We start from the raw sequence: 18,224 nt of genomic DNA on the forward strand, positions 1-18,224 counted from the left end.
CAGAGAAGTGGAAGACATGGTCCCTCAGGGAGCTTATAACTAGTTGGGGAGGCAAAACAGAAATCCTTCCTGAACCTCAGTTTTCTCCTCTGCAGAGTAGAGATAAGAATACTAAGCACAAGCCATTCACAAAGACCACGTATGGCATGATTCCATTTATATGAAATGTCCAAACCCATCGCCATCAAGTATAGACAAATCCACAGAGACAGAAAATAGATTAGTGGTTGCTAGTGGCTGGGGGCGGGGGGATGGGGAGTGACTGCTAATGGGTACAGGGTTCTTTTTGGAGTGATAAATATATTCTCAATTTAGATCTTATACAACTCGGTGAATAAACTAAAAACCACTGAATTGCAGTCTTTTAAAAGGTGAATTTGGTGGTGTGTGAATTATATATCTCAATAAAGTTGTCACTTAAAAAATAGTAACATATCTTTAAAAAAAAAAAAATACCCATCATAGATTCCTCTAGAGCTTTTCTGTTTAGCATAGCCCCATCAGTGACCTCGTTACTCCATCTTCACAAAAGGCAAAGAAAGTACTGCTACTACATCCCCCTGCTACAGACAGGCAACTTGTCTTGGGAGCCTGTTGTGTTTCTCCCATCCCACAAAAATCCACGCAAGCTGTCTTACCAATTTAAAGGCCAAGGTTTGTCTCCCAGGGTTTGTCATGGACAGAAAGGGCAAGGGAAACCATCAGCAATTTACAGAAATCCAATAGAGAAAAACTCTAAGTAGGATTTAGCCAGATACATACAGGCAGTCCCCAACTTATGACGTATTCAAGTTACGACGAACTGCACTTATGACCATCTTTTTCTTTTTTTTTTGGTACATCTTATCATTAGTAATATGGACTGTATACAGTATCACAGCACGTAATTTGCTGTTATCATTCTCAGGTGTTCACTCACAGGTGTTCAATGTTATGATTTACTGTTATTGCCATATAGCAGGCTGTGGCCTGGTCTACAGTGAAGTCGGTGTCCGTGTCGGGAGTCATGAGGGGTAGAAAGTTGGGCAACGTTCAGCTCTAACAATATGTGACAGTTGAACTGTGCACAGCTCATACCCGACAGCCGTTATGACTGTGACTTCACTGTTACGACACTGATGCCAACTGCATTGTAGACCAGGCCTGGAGCATGATCTTATTCAGCGTTCTGTTCCATCAGAACCATCAGTTGTTAATTTGAAGCCAAGTTGTTCACGTTTCTCACACTGTGGCACCTGCACTGTTTATACCCCAGCAATCTGTCCAGCAAAAGAAGTCACACCACTGGAAGTTCTAACCCAAACAAGAAGGTGAGGAAGGCTCCAGACACAGCTATAAAGATGAAGGTCACTAAGGCCTATGGTAATGGAGAGCAAGTCAGCAGAATTACCTATGTGTGTATTAAAATATATCTATACATTTATATGTCATCTCTCCAACCCCTAAGGACAAATAAAGACCAGATTTATAAAGTGCAGTGCAATGGATCACTTTTGTGTGGCCTCTCTAGCCGTGGTCTTACAACTCCCACCCAAGTAATTGGATGAGACTGTGGCCCACCAAGAGGATTGGTGTGTTTTGCCATCCTGCTAGGCTTAAAAGAGAGCCAATTCCAGAGCAGAAAGAGAATCTCTCCACCACCAAGAAAAAAGAGCCAGGAGCGAACTGCGTCCTTTGGACCCAGGATCCCTGTGCTGAAAAGCTCCTGGAATGAACCAGGAGACTGAGAGAGAGAGAGAGAGAGAGAGAGCTGTAACACTGAAGATGGCATGAAGCAGTGGCAGAGAAACAGCAGCAGAACCAGGAGACAGACAGCAAATGGCACAGTGCGCTTCCTGACCCACGGAGCGAGAAAGCTGAGTGCCTTTGGGCAGGAGGCTTCCTGGTGGAGTGGGATGCCTCGGGGCATTGCTGGGCAGAGCTAAAAGAACTTTGTAACACTTGCTCAAGTAGGACAGAGGCTAAGGGGCCAGAGAGAGGTGTAGCTGTGGGCACGGCTGAAAGGAGACTGTCGTGATGGAAGAACTGTATCCTGAGCATTCCCGAGCCTGAATTTCCCTAATAAACCCCATAATTGTGAGTATTGTATGTGAGTTGTGTGGCCATTGCAATGGATTATTGAACCCAGCAGAAAAGTAGAGAGCGCCGTGGGAGGGATGGTTGGTGTCAGAGCTGGTAAAGATGGCAGAGAGAGGAGGCATGTCTGACCTCCACCTCAGAGGAATCATCCTTGGGCTGTTCATCTTGATTCTCCTTCCCCCTCGCGAAGTTAGAGGAGGTCAGACGTTGCCACCACACCATTTTTACATAAAGATACTTACAATAAAAGGCAATAATGATGAAAGTTAAAAATGGAGAAGAGATTGAGATTGTCAAGGATTTCATTTTTACTTGGATCCACAATCAGCACCCATGGAAGCAGCAGTCAAGAAATCAAAAGACACATTGCATTGGGTAAATCGGCTGCGAGAGATCTCTTTAAAGTGTTAAAAAGCAAAGATGTCACCTTGAGGACTGAGGTGCGCCTGACCCAAGCCATGGTGTTTTCAATCACCTCATATGCGTGTGAAAGCTGGACAATGAATAAGGAAGACCGAAGAAGAATTGTCACCTTTGAATTGCGATGCTGGTGAAGAATACTGAATACACCATGGACTGCCAAAAGAAGGAACACATCTGTCTTGGAAGAAGTGCAACCAGAATGCTCCTTGGAAGCAAGGATGGCGAGACTGCATCTCACATACTTTGGACATGTTGTCGGGAGGGATCAGTCCCTGGAGAAGGTTGTCACGCTTGATAAAGCAGAGGGTCCGAAGAGGAGGACCGTCAACGAGACGGATTGACACAGTGGCTGCAGCAGTGGGGATGGCGCAGGACCGGGCAGTGTTTCCTTCTGCTGTGCATAGGGTCACTCACTGTGAGTCGGAACCGACTCACAGCACCTAACAACAACAAAAAGAAGGATTGGACTTACATCAGAACCAACTTACAGCAGACTGGTTGCGGGGGAACCTCATTTTAAGTCAGCAACTACCTGTAATCACAAAACGGATGGAGTCCAGAAGGGAAAGGGTCACTCTCAAAGCTGTGGTCGTAAATCCTTTTAGGTTGATGTGCTGTTGGTTGACTGGTAAGGACAGAGAATTGCCAGGAAAGATTCAGGGTAGAGGGGCAGTGAAGGAGCATGTCCTCTCATGCCTGGAGAAAGAGCAAACAGATTAATGCATGGAAATAGGGAAGGGAGTGGGGTCTAATAAATATGTTTACAAGCTTAATTTCAGAAAGCATTTAATGTGCAGTAAGCGGCTTTCATGATAAAGCCCCCTCCTCACCACAAAGCGTGCCTTGTAAGGTTAGGAAAATAAAGTATCCTCCTCAGTGGGTCTCAAACCTGGCTGCACACTGAAGTCACCTGGGAGCATGAAAGAAAGTCCTGACGCTTGGGCCCCACCCCCAGAGGTTCTGACTTAACTGATCCGGGCTAGGGCTCAGGAACCAGAATGTTCAAAGTACCGTGCCAAGGTTAAGAAACTTAGTTCGAATCTGGAATGGCTGTCAAGCCGGACTACCCATTAGAATTGCCTGGGGATCTTTAAAAACTACCCATGCCCAGGCCGTGCCCCAAACCAATTAAGTAAGAGAGCTAGGGGACGGTGCCCAAGCCAGGTGATTCTGACGTGCAGCCAGGGCTGAGGAACTTTCCCAGTGTGACTGTGGGGGTTATAGGCCTGCCTGCCTGGCCCGCCACCTTCACCCCATCCATCGTTACTGCACGGCTTGAGGTTCTCTCCTTCTGTAATTCAGAGCTGGCCGCTTTCTGCCTCATGTTCCTCTTGAATACACAAAAAAATAGCACACTTTACAACGTCTACCCCTACAAAATGGGTCTGCAGTTCTATCTATGTTGTAGGCACAGTTAATCTACTCACTCACACGTATAAACTAGCTCCTCTATAGCCTTAGCTGTAAAATTGTGTGAAATTTGCAGGCTGGGTTGGGTGTGTGTGTATGGGAGGGGGTGTAGAGTCAGGTGGGGAGACAGACAGGCGAGCTCAGGGCCCTAACTGTGCCTCCCACCAGCCATGTGACCTGTCTCTGCTCACCCTCGGCCGGCATCCCACAAGTGCCCTCGGAGGCCTGTCATCCTGGAGCCAGCCCCCAGGACCCACACTCAGCACCCTGACTGTTGTCAGCCTGCCTGCCCCTGAGGAAGGGTTTGCAGTAACTCTTGGTGAAAGCCCTGCCATTCCCTGCCCCAGACTCTGCGCCCCTGCAGCGGGACGGTGGGGCTGGCTGGCCACACGCCCTCAGCACTCAGAGCGCCTGGCTTCCAGCGGAAAGGCTGGACTTTCCCTCTCTGCAGCCCACTCAGATCCACCCTGAGCTGACTGTTCCCGTGGAGAAGAGATTCTGCCGCTCGGACTGGGGGGCTCTGGACAGGGAATTGGCCTGGATTTTGTATGGCGCTGCGAATGAAGCAGGTTCTGCATACATTTTTAAAGATAAAGATGTAAGTAATGACCCATTACATCCATTGTCAGAGAAATATAGCTGTCTCATTGCGGGTGATGCTAATTTAGTGGTCTCCTTGGCCACATACAAGCTGTTCACCTGGGGTGAGCTGCCTGGGAACATTGAGCCAGAGGATCCTAGCATGGTTATTAGCACTCGGGGACTGCTTCACCCCCACTTCACGCGCTGTCAGGGCCAGCGCTGAGAAGGGCTTTTTCCGACTGAAGGATCTGTCAGTGCGGGAGCAGTCCAAACGGTGAACCTTGTCTTGGTCTCAGACAGCAGGGCAGCGGGAGGGAGGCTTTGCCCCACTAGGTTGTGTCGACTCATCTCTTTGAATCTGGCCTGAGACTCAGGCCATGAGGAGCAACAGAAGTGCCTGGCGCCGGCAGGCCTGCAGACGTGGCGCATATGCTGGGGGAGCCATAACTAAGGACCCCTAAGTGAGGTCCACGAGCCCTCAGCCTGCTTCCCGTCTGGCCTCCTACCCCCGCGCTGAGTGGAGAGTTTTTGGGGCGCAGTTTCACCTTTAGGTTCGCTTTGAGATTCCTTTCTCGCACTTAGTGGGGACAAGAAGAGTGGACGCAGTGGGGAGAGATGCCAAGGGTCTTAGTCCTCTAGTGCTGCTGTAACAGAAATACCACAAGTGGATGGCTTTAGCAAAGAGTTTATTTTCTCACAGTCCAGTAGGCTACAAGTCCAAATTCAGGGCATCAGCTCCAGATGAAAGCCTTTTCTCTCTGTCGGCTCTGGAGGAAGGTCCTTGGGATGCATCAGTCTTCCCTTGGGCCGGGAGCATCTCAGCACAGAAACCTCAGGTCCAAAGGACGCGCTCTGCTCCTGGCACTGCTTTCTTTGTGGTATGAGGTTCCCATGTGTCTCTGCTCACTTCTCTCTTTTATATCTTAAAAGAGATTGGCTTAAGACACTGTCTTATTTTGTAGACCTCATCAGTATAACTGCCACTAATCCATCTTATTACATCACAGAGGAAATCATAGCAGATTACAAAATGGTACACAATCATACAATACTGGGAATCATGACCCAGCCAAACTGATACACACATTTTTGGGAGGACAGAATTCAATCCAGGACAGAGAGTAACCAGTCCCCTGGGCCGTGGCCTTGCACAAGGACGTGGTTGGGACATGCTGAGTCCCAGCCCTGAGACCCTGCTCACGCCATCTTTTTCAGCCTTTGTGTCCCCAGCCAGCTCATGTCGCCCAGATTGGGGGTGCTTGGGGCCCACACATAAACATTCTTTTTGTTTCTCCGTAAAGCACAGGGATTGCTCATGCGGCTTAATTATACTCTTCAAAGGCAAGTGAATTGCGAGAGGACACTGTGCAGAAGACAGGCCTGTACCTGGTGATCAAGTGTAATCAGTTTCCAATGTAGGAAGATTTCAGGCATTCACCCAGATGCTTGCTGGGGGGACACTGCAGTTTATGGCCTGCCTTCTCGTTCCCCTTATTTTTCTGATTCAGAAACCAGTCATCACAGAACCTCTGGGGGTCGGCAGCTTGCTTAGGACGGACAGGATGGGAGAGGGAGAGCTCATTTGGGAAATTACAGCCTCACCAAGGACAGGACCTGCCATGACTTCCGGGCAGCACTTCTGCGCACCGAAGCTAGAAAGCACCTTTCCCCGCCCCAGTGCATTATCAGTGTGTTAAAGGGATGGTTCTTTGTAGTCACTGAAGTTAATGTCACAGTTAGGTTTGTACAAAGTCATTTTTACACATTGTGGAATTGGACGTCTTAGGATTTCCTGAAAAGAACGAACGATCCCTGTGCTTCCCAAAAACAGCAGAAATGGTTGGCCCATTCCACAGAAAGGATGCCAGCGTGGGTCTGCCAGCATGGCCTTTTACAATTTGAAATTCAAACACTTGATTTCTTTTTAAATATTCTCAAAATAAAAGTGTCAAATCTGGAAATAATAAATATTAGAACCAGTTGCTGCGATAGAACTGTGCTCCATAGGGTTTTCAATGGCTGATTTTTCTGATGTAGATTGCCAGGCCTTTCTTCCAAGGCACCTCGGGATGAACTCGAACCTCCAACCTTTCCATTAGCAGCTGAGAGCATTAACCAACCATGTGCGGTACTCAGGGACTCCTGAGTACTACTGAACGTAAATCAGAATGTAACTCTACCTTGGATGAGTAATAGTTTTTCCAGTTCAAGAGTTTGGGGAAAAAAAGACTACAACACTTATTGGCACTCCCTTACGGGTATGGAGAGAGTGATCTGGTTGAGAGAAATAACAGGCTGGTAGAACGCTTATTATTTGCAAGATTAGATACTTTAGTGAATGCTTTTGCATCTTTGCATATGTCATCAGACTTGCTTTAAAGGAAAACTCAGTCTTCAAATCATAGGATTCTAGGTTAGCAGGGTGGAAGGAAACCCTAGGTATGATCCAACCCCCCTGTTTTATAATCGGAGGGACTGATTGGCCGATATCCCAAGGCTTATAAACAGGACCATGGTAACAGTGGGGCCAGCTCAGATCCATAAATCCTTGGAAAGCAAATGCAACCAAGGGCAACTGGATTCATGCTTAACATTAAAGCTTTCCCGGTTCCAGTTCAACCTGACCCTTGATTGATACGAGAGTAAGGATTCATAGCATGGCATGGGCAGTCTGCCGTTGATTTTTTTTTTATTTTTGTGCATATTTTTTGTTGTGAAAATATACACAAAACATATACCAGTTGAACAATTTCTACATGTATAATTCAGTGACATTGATTACATTCTTCAAATTCTACAACCATTCTCGCTCTCCTTTTCCGAATCGTTCTACCACCATTAATATAAACATAATGCCCCCTAAGCAAAAACTCCACTTTCCCCCTCCTTCCCACCCCTGGTTATTGTTGTTGTTAGGTGCTGTCTAGTCTATTCCAGCTCACAGTGACCCTGTGTACAACAGAACGAAACACTGCCCAATCCTGCGCCATCCTCACAATCGTTGCTATGTTTGAGCCCATTGTTGCAGCCACTGTGTCAGTCCATCTCGCCCAGGGTCTTCTTTTTTGCTGACCTTACTAAGCATGATGTCCTTCTCCAGGGGCTGGTCCCTCCTGATAACATGTCCAAAGTGCGTGAGATAAACTCTCACCAAGAGATCTTTTACAGCAGTAACCACTAATAATCTTTCATTTCTATATATTTGCTTATTTCATATAAGTGAGATCATACAGTATTTGTCCTTTTGTGAAAGACTCATTTCGCATAGCGGAATGTTTTCCTTAGCATAAAGGTTGGTCCGTCTGTAGCATACATCAGGTCTTTATTTCTCTTTATGGCTGGGTAATATTCTATTGTATGTTGTGATGGTTAAGGTTGTGGGTCAACTTGGCTGGGCCGTGATTCTCAGTGCTTTGGCAGATATGATGTAGCTTGGCAATTATATAATGATGTAATCACCTCCATGATGAGATGTGATATAAATTAATTACCTCCATGATGAGATCTGCTGTGAGCAGCAGTCAGTTGAAAGGGAGTTTCCTTAGGGGTGTGGCTTGCATCCAGTATATGTGGACTTTCTGGCAAAGCTTGCTGATTTTTGCTCTGCTCTGGATCCTGCATTTGGCTCATCACCATCTGACCTCCAGTTTTTGGGACTTGAGCCTACAGCCTGCCATCTTACCTGCCAATCTTGGATTCGTCAGCCCCTGCAGCTACATGAGTCAGGAGAAGCCTCCAGCCTCCACCCTGACCCACAGACTTGGGACTTGCCAGCTTCTCCAACCACTTGAGCCATTTCCTTGATATAAATTTCTCTCTCTGTATATATATATACGTATATATGCTTCAGTGATTTTGCTTCTTTAGAGAACGTAGCCTAAGACATTTGGTACCAAGTGTGGTTCTAGAGAAACAAAATTGTAAGGATGAGTTTTCTAAATTGATTCTCAAAATCTGGTAGTCTTACACAGTACAGGGGAAGTCAGCACAACTGGACTAAACCAAAAGCTAAGAAGTTTCCCGAATACAACCAAACACTTCGAGGAACAGAGTAGCAGGGGCAGAGGTCTGGGGACCATGGTTTCAGGGATATCTAGGTCAACTGGCATAACGAAGTTTATTAAGAAGACATTCTGCATCCCACTTTGGTGAGTGGTGTGTGGGGTCTTAAAAGCTAGGAAGTGGCCATCTAAGATGCATTAATTGGTCCCAACCCACCTGGAGCAAAGAAGAATGAAAAACACCAAAGACACAAGGAAAATACTAGCCCAAGAGACAGAAAGGGCCACATAAACCAGAGACTCCATCAGCCTGACACCAGAAGAGCTAGATAGTGCCCAGCTACCACCAATGACCGCCCTGACAGGGAACACAACAGAGAGTCCCTGACAGAGCAGGAGAAAAGAGTGGTGCATAACTCAAATTCTAGTAAAAAGACCAGACTTAATGGTCTGACTGAGACTGGAGGGACCTGGGAAGACATGGCCCCCGGACTCTCCATTAGCCCAGAACTGAAACCATTCCCAAAGCCAGCTCTTCGGATGAAGATTAGACTGGACTATGGGACATAAAATGATACTTGTGAAGAGAGGTGCTCAAGTAGATACATTAGACTAAATGAGCAGCTCCTGTCCAGTGGCGAGGTGAGAAGGCAAAAAGGGACAGGAGCTGGTTGAATGGACACAGGAAATCCAGAGTGGAAAGGAGGAGTGCGCTGTCACAGTATAGGGAGAGCAGCTAGGGTCACATAGCAATGTGTGTATAAATTTTTGTATAAGAAACTGACTTGAACTGTAAACTTTCACTTAAAGCGCAATAAAAAAAAATCTGGTTAGTCTTTAAGATGTTGATGACTCTGCTTCCAGTAGTAAAGAGCGTACTGCCAATCCATGGTGTGAGGTGGCAAGAGAAATACACAAAATATCACCACCAGGTGTTGGCAAAGAATATTGAATATACCATGGACTGCCAGAAGAAAGAATAAATCTGTTTTGGAAGAAGTACAGCCAGAATGCTCCTTAGAAGCAAGAATGGTGAGACTTCATCTCACATACTTTGGACATGTTATCAGAAGGGACCAGTCCCTGCAGAAGGACATCGTGCTTGGTAGAAAGTCAGCAAAAAAGCGGAAGACCCTCAATGAGATGGACTGACACAGTGGCTGCAACAATGGGCTCAAGCATAACAGCAATTATGAAGATGGCGCAGGACTGGGCAGTGTTTTGTTCTGTTGTATATAGGGTCACTATGAGTCAGAACTGACTCGACAGCAACTAGCATCAATAGATCAAGTATTGGTGAGAGACAAGGCTCTGGGTGACCACATGTTTGATACTCTTCTACAATTTTGTCAGAATGAGAAGTATAAGGAAGCTGGTTGGTTGGTCCTACTTTCACTAGACAAAGTAGTGAAAGAAAGAGATGAGCTCAGGGCTTCAGAGTCACAGCTTAAGCACCACATAAGTGACCTGAAAGTTGCCACTTGTGCCTGGAAAGAGTGCTTTATTTCTTGTAGTAACAGAGATTATATTGCTAAAAACCAGACCTGGAGTTTTATGATGAGAGGGGCTGAATTACAACCCCAACTCAATTCCCAACCTCGAGTGGTGTCTTAAAGTGAGGACATTGATTAGGAAGACGTGGGATCCTGAAACTTGGGATGGGGACATATGGGCAGATAATCAGAAAGCTGGGGACACTGGGCCCTTAAATTCCATTGAATCACTCCTGCCAACAAAACCATTAGCCCCTACACCCCTATCTAATGAGATTAACCCAGCTGTGTCTGAAGAGCTTTTGTCTGAGATACCACCTGGGTAGGCATCTGAGTCATCACCTGGGGCATTGCCTGAGGTAGATGCCTTACAGGACATTCCTGAATGTTCTCAAAGCACACTACCACCACCCATTTTTACTTCTAGACCTACAACTAGACTTAAGTCCCAGTGAGCCCCAAAAGCTGATGTGAAAAGTGTGACACAAGAGGAGGTACGCTATACCCCCAAAATACTGCTTGACTTTTCTAATATATACAAACAGACACCTGGGGAATATGTGTGGGAATAGCTATTAAGGGTGTAGGATAATAGTGCAAGGAACATAAAGATGGATCAGTCTGAGTTTATTGATATGTGCCCACTAAGCACAGGTTCTTCATTCAGTGTTTCAGCTCAAGAGGTTAGGAAAGATTCTAATAGTTTATATGGTTGGTTCGCTGAAGCATGTATTACGCAGTGGCCTACACTAAATCAAGTTGAAGTACCAGACCTGCCTTGGTATACTGTAGAGGAAGGTATCCAAAGGCTTAGGGAAACTGGCATTTTAGAGTAGATTTATCAGGTTAGACCCACAGACCCACACATGGGGTGCCCAGAGGACACACCTTTTACCACAACAGGGAGGAAGAAATTTGTAAAGGGAGCCCAGCATCTTTAAAGACTGCTGTGATTGCTGTTTTATGAAAGTCAGATTTGACAGTGGGAGCTGCTCTAACTGAATTAAGACACCTAACTACAGTGGGGCTGATTGGACCCCATAGTGGTGGGGGCCAAGTGGCAGCACTCAGTCAACAAAGACAAGGTGGGCATGGTGACATACCATAATGGACAGCAGAGCCAAAGCATTAATCATAATAGTCTGACTCGTATGGACTTATGGGTTTGCTACTTAGTCATGGTGTCCCTGGGAGTGAAATAGATGGGAAATCAACTAAATATTTACTTGATCTGTACAGGTGGATGAATTCTAGGTCAAGTGAAGAGCAGTCTAACTCAAATCACCAGAATAGAGAGTCACAGCCCCTCAATCAATTCTCAGACTTGAGCAAGTTTACAGACTTACAGCCCCTTGAATGAAGGGGAGGCTGAGTCCCCTTGAGGAAGGACCCCACTACACTGCCAAAAGTTTATACTATTAATCTTTCTGTCAGCCTTCCCCAAACGGATCTACAGCCTTGTATGAGAATGACTGTTCACTGGGGAAAGGGAAATAATCAGACTTTTGGGGATTACTGGATACTGGCTCTGAGCTGACACTAATTCCAGGAGACCCAAAACGTCACTGTGGCCCACCAATCAGAGCTGGGGCATATGGAGGTCAGGTTATTAATGGAGTCTTAGCTCATGTCCATCTTATGGTGGGTCCAGTGGGTCCCTGAACCCATCCTGTAGTGATTTCCCCAGTTCCAGAATGCATAATTGGATAGACATACCCAGCAACTGCCAGAACCCCCACATTGGATCCCTGACATGTGGAATAAAGGCTATTATGTAGGACAGGCTAAGTGGAAGCCATTAGAACTGCCCCTACCTAGGAAAATAGTAAACCAAAAGCAATACTGAGTTCCTGGAGGGATTTCAGAGATTACTGCCACCATCAAGGACTTGAAGGATGATGATTCTCACCATATCCTCATTCAACTCGCCTATTTGGCCTGTGCAAAAAACAAATGGATCTTGAAGAGTGCCAGTGGATTATTGAAAACTTAACCAGGTGGTGATTCTAATTGCAGCTGCTGTTCCAGATATGGTTTCATTGCTTGAGCAAATTAATACATCTCCTGGTACCTGGTATGCAGCTATTGGTCTGGCTAATGCCTTTTTCTCCATGCCTGTTTTGAAGGACCATCAGAAGCAGTTTGCCTTCATCTGGCAAGGCCATCAATACACCTTCACTGTCCTATCTCAGGGGTATATCAACTCTCCAGCCCTATGTCATAATTTAGTCTGCAGGGACCTCAATCACCTTTCCCTTCCACAAGACATCACACAGGTCCATTACATTGATGATCTTATTCTGATTGGACCTAGTAAAGAAAAAGTGTCAGTGACTCTGGACTTAAACTGGTAAAACATTTGTGTGCTAGAGGGTGGAAATTAATCCAACAAAAATTCAGGTGCTTTCCACATCAGTAAAATTTCTACGGATCCAGTGGTGTGGGACATGTTCAGATATTCTTTCTAAAGTGAAGGATAAGTTACTGCACTTGGCCCCTCCCACAACTGAAAAAGAGGCACAACACCCGGTGGTCTTCTTTGGAGTCTGGAGGCAACACATCCCTCAGCTGGGAGTGCTACTCCAGCCTGTTTATCAAGTGACTAGAAAAGCTGCAAGTATTGAGCGGGGCCCGAAAAAGAGAAGGCGCTGCAACAGGTTCAGGCTGCCATGCAAGCTGCTCTGCCACTTAGACCATATGATCTGGCTGATCCAATGGTGCATGAAGTGGCAGTGGCAGATAGAGATGCTGTTTGGAGTCTTTGGAAGGTCCCTATTGGTTAGTCACAGTGCAGATCCTTAGGATTTTGGAGCAAAGCCCTGCCATCCTCTGCAGATAACTATCATCCTGTGAAAAACCGCTTTTGGCTTGTTACTGGGCCTTAGAAGAGACTGAACACTTAACCAAGGACCACCAAGTCACCACACAACCTGAGCTGCTCCTCATGAACTGGGTGTTTTCTGACCCACTGTCTTAGTTATCTAGTGCTGCTATAACAGAAATACCCCAAGTGGATGGCTTTAACAAAGAGAAATTTATTCTTTCACAATCTGGGAGGCTAGAAGTCCAAATTCAGGCCCACTGGAATGGCAACTCTTCTCCTTCAAATTTGGGCAGCCCCATTCTCCTAGTCCATCTGAGTGGCAACTCCACCCTTTGAGATCCCAGAGGTCATGGTCCTACCCTTTGAGACTAAGGCAGCTCTGCTTCCTGTGTTCCTTGTCTCTTAAGCTTTTGCTTCCTTGACCTCTTGGTCCCTCGGGCCTTGCAGCCTGAGTCTGCCATGCTCAGGCAATGTTCCAAAGCTCTGTAGCTCCACCAATAAGTGCCTGGATGCACCCCAATATGCCAGTAAACTTCGACCAGAAGACACTCAGCTCTCTTGCTCCATTGGTCGACAAGCCTGGCTCCACCAATAAGTGCTCAGAGGCAACCCACTCCACTAGAAGCCTCCTGCCAAAGGCACTCAGCCCTCGCTCCGTGGATCAGCTCCAGCACTGTCTCATGCTGGTCTGCGGATTCTGCTGCTGCCGTTTCTGTGCTGCCGCCATTTCTCTGATGCTGCTTCTGCCATTTGTGCCGTCTCCAGTGTAACAGTCTCCTCACTTCCTTCTGAGTCCTCTCCAGAATTGTCTTTGATGTCCATAATTCTACCAACAGTCTCTTCAGGGCAATCTAGGCTTTTGCTATTAGGCACTTTAAAACTTGCCCAGCCTCTACCTATTCAGTTTCAAAACCACTTCCACATTTTAGGTATCTGTTAGAGCAGCACCCCACTCCTGGTGCCAAATTCTGTCTTAGTTATCTAGTGCTGCTATAACATAAATACCACAAGTGGATGGCTTTAACAAACAGAAATTTACTTTCTCACAGTTTAGACCTTTATCAGATATGTGGTTCCCAAAAATTTTCTCCCAATCTGTAGGCTGTCTTTTCACTTTTTTGATAAACTACTTTGATGAACAAAAGTATTTAATTCTGGTGGTGTCCCATTTATCTATTTTGTTTTTTGCTGCTGGTGCTTTTATTGTCGTATCTGATGGTCCATTGTTAACAACCAGTCCTCTGAGCCATACCCCTATATTTTATTCTAAGAGTTTTATGGTTTTAGTTCTCACATTTAGGTTCTTGATCTATTTTGAATTGGTTTTTGTGTATGATGTGATGCATGGATCCTGATTCATTCTTCTGTATGTGGAAATCCAATTTTCTCAGCACCGTTTATTAAAGAAACTCTTCTTCCCCATTGAATGGACTTAGCACCCTTGTTGAAAATCAGTTGACCATAGATGTATGGATTTATTTCTGGATTCTGAATTATATTCCATTGGTCTGTATATCTATTATTATACCAGTACCAAGCTATTTTAACTGAAGCTTTATCGTATGTTTTGAAATTGGGAAGTATGTGTCCTCCTACTTTATCCTTCTTCTTTCAAGATCACTTTAGCTATTCAGGGTCTCTTTCTCTTCCATATGAATTTGGGGATTGGCTTTTTCCATTTCTGCAAAGAAGGCTGTTGGAATTTTGATGGAGATTGTGTTGAATTTATAGATTGCTTCAGGTAGTATTGACATGTTAACAATATGAAGCCTTCTAATCCACAAACACAGAATGTCTTTCCATTTATTTAGGTCTTTTTTAAATCTCTTTTAGTAATGTTTTATAGTTTTTAGTGTACAAGTCTCTCACCTTCCTGGTCAAATTTATTCCTAGGTACTTTGTTCTTTTAGATGCTATTGTATTATTTTTTTAATAAAAGCTTTATTGGGATATAATTCATATTCCATAAAATTTGCCCTTTTAAAATGTGCAATTCAGTGGGTTTTAGTATCACAAAATTGTGCAACCATCACCACAATCCAAGTTTAACATATTTTCTTCACTGCAAAAAAGAAGCCCTATACCGGTTAGCAGTCACTCCTCATTCCCCCAACCCCAGCCCCTGTCAGCCATATTTTCTGTCTCAATGGATTTGCCTATTCTGGCCATTTCATATACAATATGTGACCTTTTGCATCTGGCTTCTATCCCTTAGCATGTTAAGATTCATCCATGTCGTAGCATGCATTAGAACTTTCTTCCTTTTTATGACTGAATACTATTCCACTGTATGGATATACCACATTTTGTTTATCAGTTTATCTGTAGATGGACATTTGGGTTTTTACTTTGTGGCTACTATGAACATTTGTTACAAGTTTTCATATAAATACACGTTTTCAATTCTCTTGAGTATATAGATAGGATTAGAATGCTGGATCATATGCTAAACTAGGTTTAATCATGTGAAGAACTGTCAGACTATTTTCCAAAGCACTGCACCATTTTTCATTCCCAGCAGCAGTGTATGAGGGTTCTGTGTTTATCACATCCTTGCCAACACTTGTTATTGTCTGTCTTTTTTATTTTGGCCAGTAGATGTTACTGCTGTTGATTTTTAATCTTGTAGCACCTTCAGTATATTGAAATAATTGTTTTGTTGACTTCCTGTCTTAACCTCTATAGATCGTAAGCTCCTGGAGAACTCAGACTATATCTTGAAGCCCCCATCTCTAGCATCAATGTTTATTGAGTTGAATCAAATACTGAACCCATGTCTTGTCATTCATCTATGTATATGATCAGCATTTAACTCCCAACTATGTGTCAGGTTCCGTGCTGGAGACTGATGCATTGTATACAAAGAGGAATAAACTATATTCTTCATCTTCAAATAAATAGCTTGACTGTCAGGGCATTTGGAGAATGAAATGTGGGTGAAGAAAAGGAAATTTCAATGACTAATGACTAATTAGGAAACACATAGGAGAAAATAGTGGAAATTTGTTTTTAATTAATTTGGCAAACCAGAAGTTAAAGGTGCGTTTCCTTGGTGGTGGCCATCGTGATGGGTAATGAGACAGCAGAGCTGAATCTCACAAACTGCAAACACAGGTCTCATGCTGAAGGGGGTAGTGCTGAGCCCCTCTGCCCCAGGCACTGTGCTACAGCCAGGGGCAGGAGGGGGCATCCTCAGCCCCTCATCATCGCTGTCCTTGGCTCCAAGGCCACATCCAGGGGAGCTCCCACCAGCACCCTGCATAAACACAGACACAGAGACACCCTCCCCAACCCCCTGAGACCCCACCTAGGCTCACCCAGGCCCAGTGACAAGATCTGAGAAAACTGTGCCAAGGAAAATGAATCCACCACCTGGTTGAGAGCGGGTGTGTGCTTCCCAGATGATTTAAAACATCTTTTCTGTGCCTTTCCTAATCCAGCTGCTTCTTCCTGGAATGGCTGTTTTCATCCCGGTTAGAGTGACCATATACTTTATCATCCAAACGGGGACACTTTTAAAAGTGAAAAAGAATGCAAATAATAATTATGCCAGGTCAGCAGGCATAAACCAGACCATCCTGGGAAAACTGATGTATATAACTACCTACCCCAGCTTCACACATCAGCTCTGTCCTCCAGGGAAGGTGCTGTCAACCTCCTGGCTGGTGCTTCTTTCCAGATCTGCCGTACGAAGATCTGCTCTCTCCTCCACTGAACTCACAACACGTACCGGGGGCCATTCCTGGGGCCCTTTCTTAACTCTGCCTGTGTGTTGTCATTTGGTTACTGGATCACAAGAGTCTCAAAGTCGGGGGTCAAGGGGCTTGGTCCTTAACAAAAACCAAACCCACTGCTGTTGAGTCGATTCCAACTTGTAACGACCCTACAGAAGAGAGCAGAACTACCCCCACAGTTTCAAGAAGTGGCTGGTGGATTCGAACTGCCAACCTTTTGGTTAGCAGCCAAGCTCTTAACTTCTGTGCCACCAGGGCCCCTGATCCTTAACAGATGCTTAATAAATTCCAGTAGAATTGAGGAAATCCTGTTGACCGAAAATCAAAGGTTAAGCTGGACCAAGAGTGACACTGTGTATATTTATTAAGGCCCTCCCTATACGAGTTAGTCATTAAGGCGTTCTCCACAGGCCCTTATTACCTTTCCTTTTGCCACTTAATTCTCCTCTACGAAGCTCAGGAAATCAATGCACACATAACCATGTATGTGTGAGCAGAGAGTGTTAACCAGTTGTCCGGAACTTTCCTGGAATTCTAGTGAGCCTTGCCAGGGAGCAGCTACAGTCAGGGAATATGTTTTTGGTTGTGACTTCTTCATTTCTGATTCAAAATCCTCATCAGTTTGATTTATTCCCTAATGGATTTAGTAGAAGCAGCATTTAGAGCTCACAGAGCTGACATTTCCCCTTCTGTTTTCCAGGATCAGTACAAGTTCTGCTATGAGGTGGCTCTGGAATACTTGAATTCTGGCTGACAGCACCAACAACTCTGCAAGGAAACCCTTCCTATCACAAAGCCAAGATGCTCCATGGTGTTTGCCTACATGAGATGAAGACTCTCAATATGCTTATTTTGCTTTGCATAATTGGCTCTTTTTAAGAGCCCGGGAAAGTGGCTATACCGCTGCCTGCACTGCCCAGTTCCCACGGTAGCACTGCTGCCCGGCAGGCCCACACCTAGCACTGCAGCAGTCAGATACTCTGCTCCCCACCGCCAGCCTTGCAGGGAGCGTGGACAGCTGGTCAACTGAAGAGCACAACTATATTCTTATGAAGGAATTTGTACCTTTGGGTGTTATTTTGTGGCCCGTGACCCTTTGTTATTGTTGCAGCTGAGTGTACATTTTTGTTCTGTGGAGAATGCTACCTGGCATTATGATAATATATTATTTTAGTTAATGTTTGTATTTTAACATGTTGCATAATATAAGCTTCTGTAGCTTTCCAGGACTAACAGATAAACATGTAATGAGCAAAGATACACTGTATGACTTATTGTTTCGATCAGATTTGTATTTGTTTCCAAGGGAAAAGCTTGGAAGGAATTCAGTTCAAAAACGCAAAACCTGCTGATCAGATTCAAAGAGCCAAAGCTTTTCCAGTTGTTTATATTGTAAATATTTTTGATTTCATCAAATTATTTATTCATTAAAAGAAAATTTTGTGAAGCACAATGAGTGACCATCATTTTTCTTCAGCCCTGGAAATAATTTACTGTATGCTGTTAACTTGTGTGAATTCTCAACTCAATAAAGAATGACGTGTGGCATAATTGTGTTGTATTCCGAGAGTCCCCGAGTACAGGTGCTGGAGGCAGCATCCCCCAGCCATACCACTGGGAGAGAGATTGTATCTAGGGTGTGTTTGGCCCGAGCAGGTGCAGTTGGGATTCCCGAGAG

General features: G+C 45.0%; 1 protein-coding gene across 2 annotated transcripts in view; it reads left to right on the forward strand.

The window, feature by feature from the left end:
• PTPRM (protein tyrosine phosphatase receptor type M) overlaps window positions 1-17,999 on the forward strand; it is a 746,511-nt gene extending 728,512 nt beyond the window's left edge. Inside the window, exon 34 of one of the 2 annotated variants that reach the window (XM_004385786.3) lies at window positions 17,247-17,999. In XM_004385786.3, coding sequence (XP_004385843.1) covers window positions 17,247-17,300 — 54 coding nt within the window. In that variant the 3' untranslated portion in view covers window positions 17,301-17,999. The remainder of the gene's footprint in view (window positions 1-17,246) is intronic. The other variant, XM_012558215.1, reaches the window with a different exon arrangement.
• Window positions 18,000-18,224: the final 225 nt, after the last annotated feature.

Source organism: Trichechus manatus, unplaced genomic scaffold (assembly GCF_000243295.1).
Source record: "Trichechus manatus latirostris isolate Lorelei unplaced genomic scaffold, TriManLat1.0 scaffold00146, whole genome shotgun sequence".
Classification (NCBI taxonomy): domain Eukaryota; kingdom Metazoa; phylum Chordata; class Mammalia; order Sirenia; family Trichechidae; genus Trichechus; species Trichechus manatus.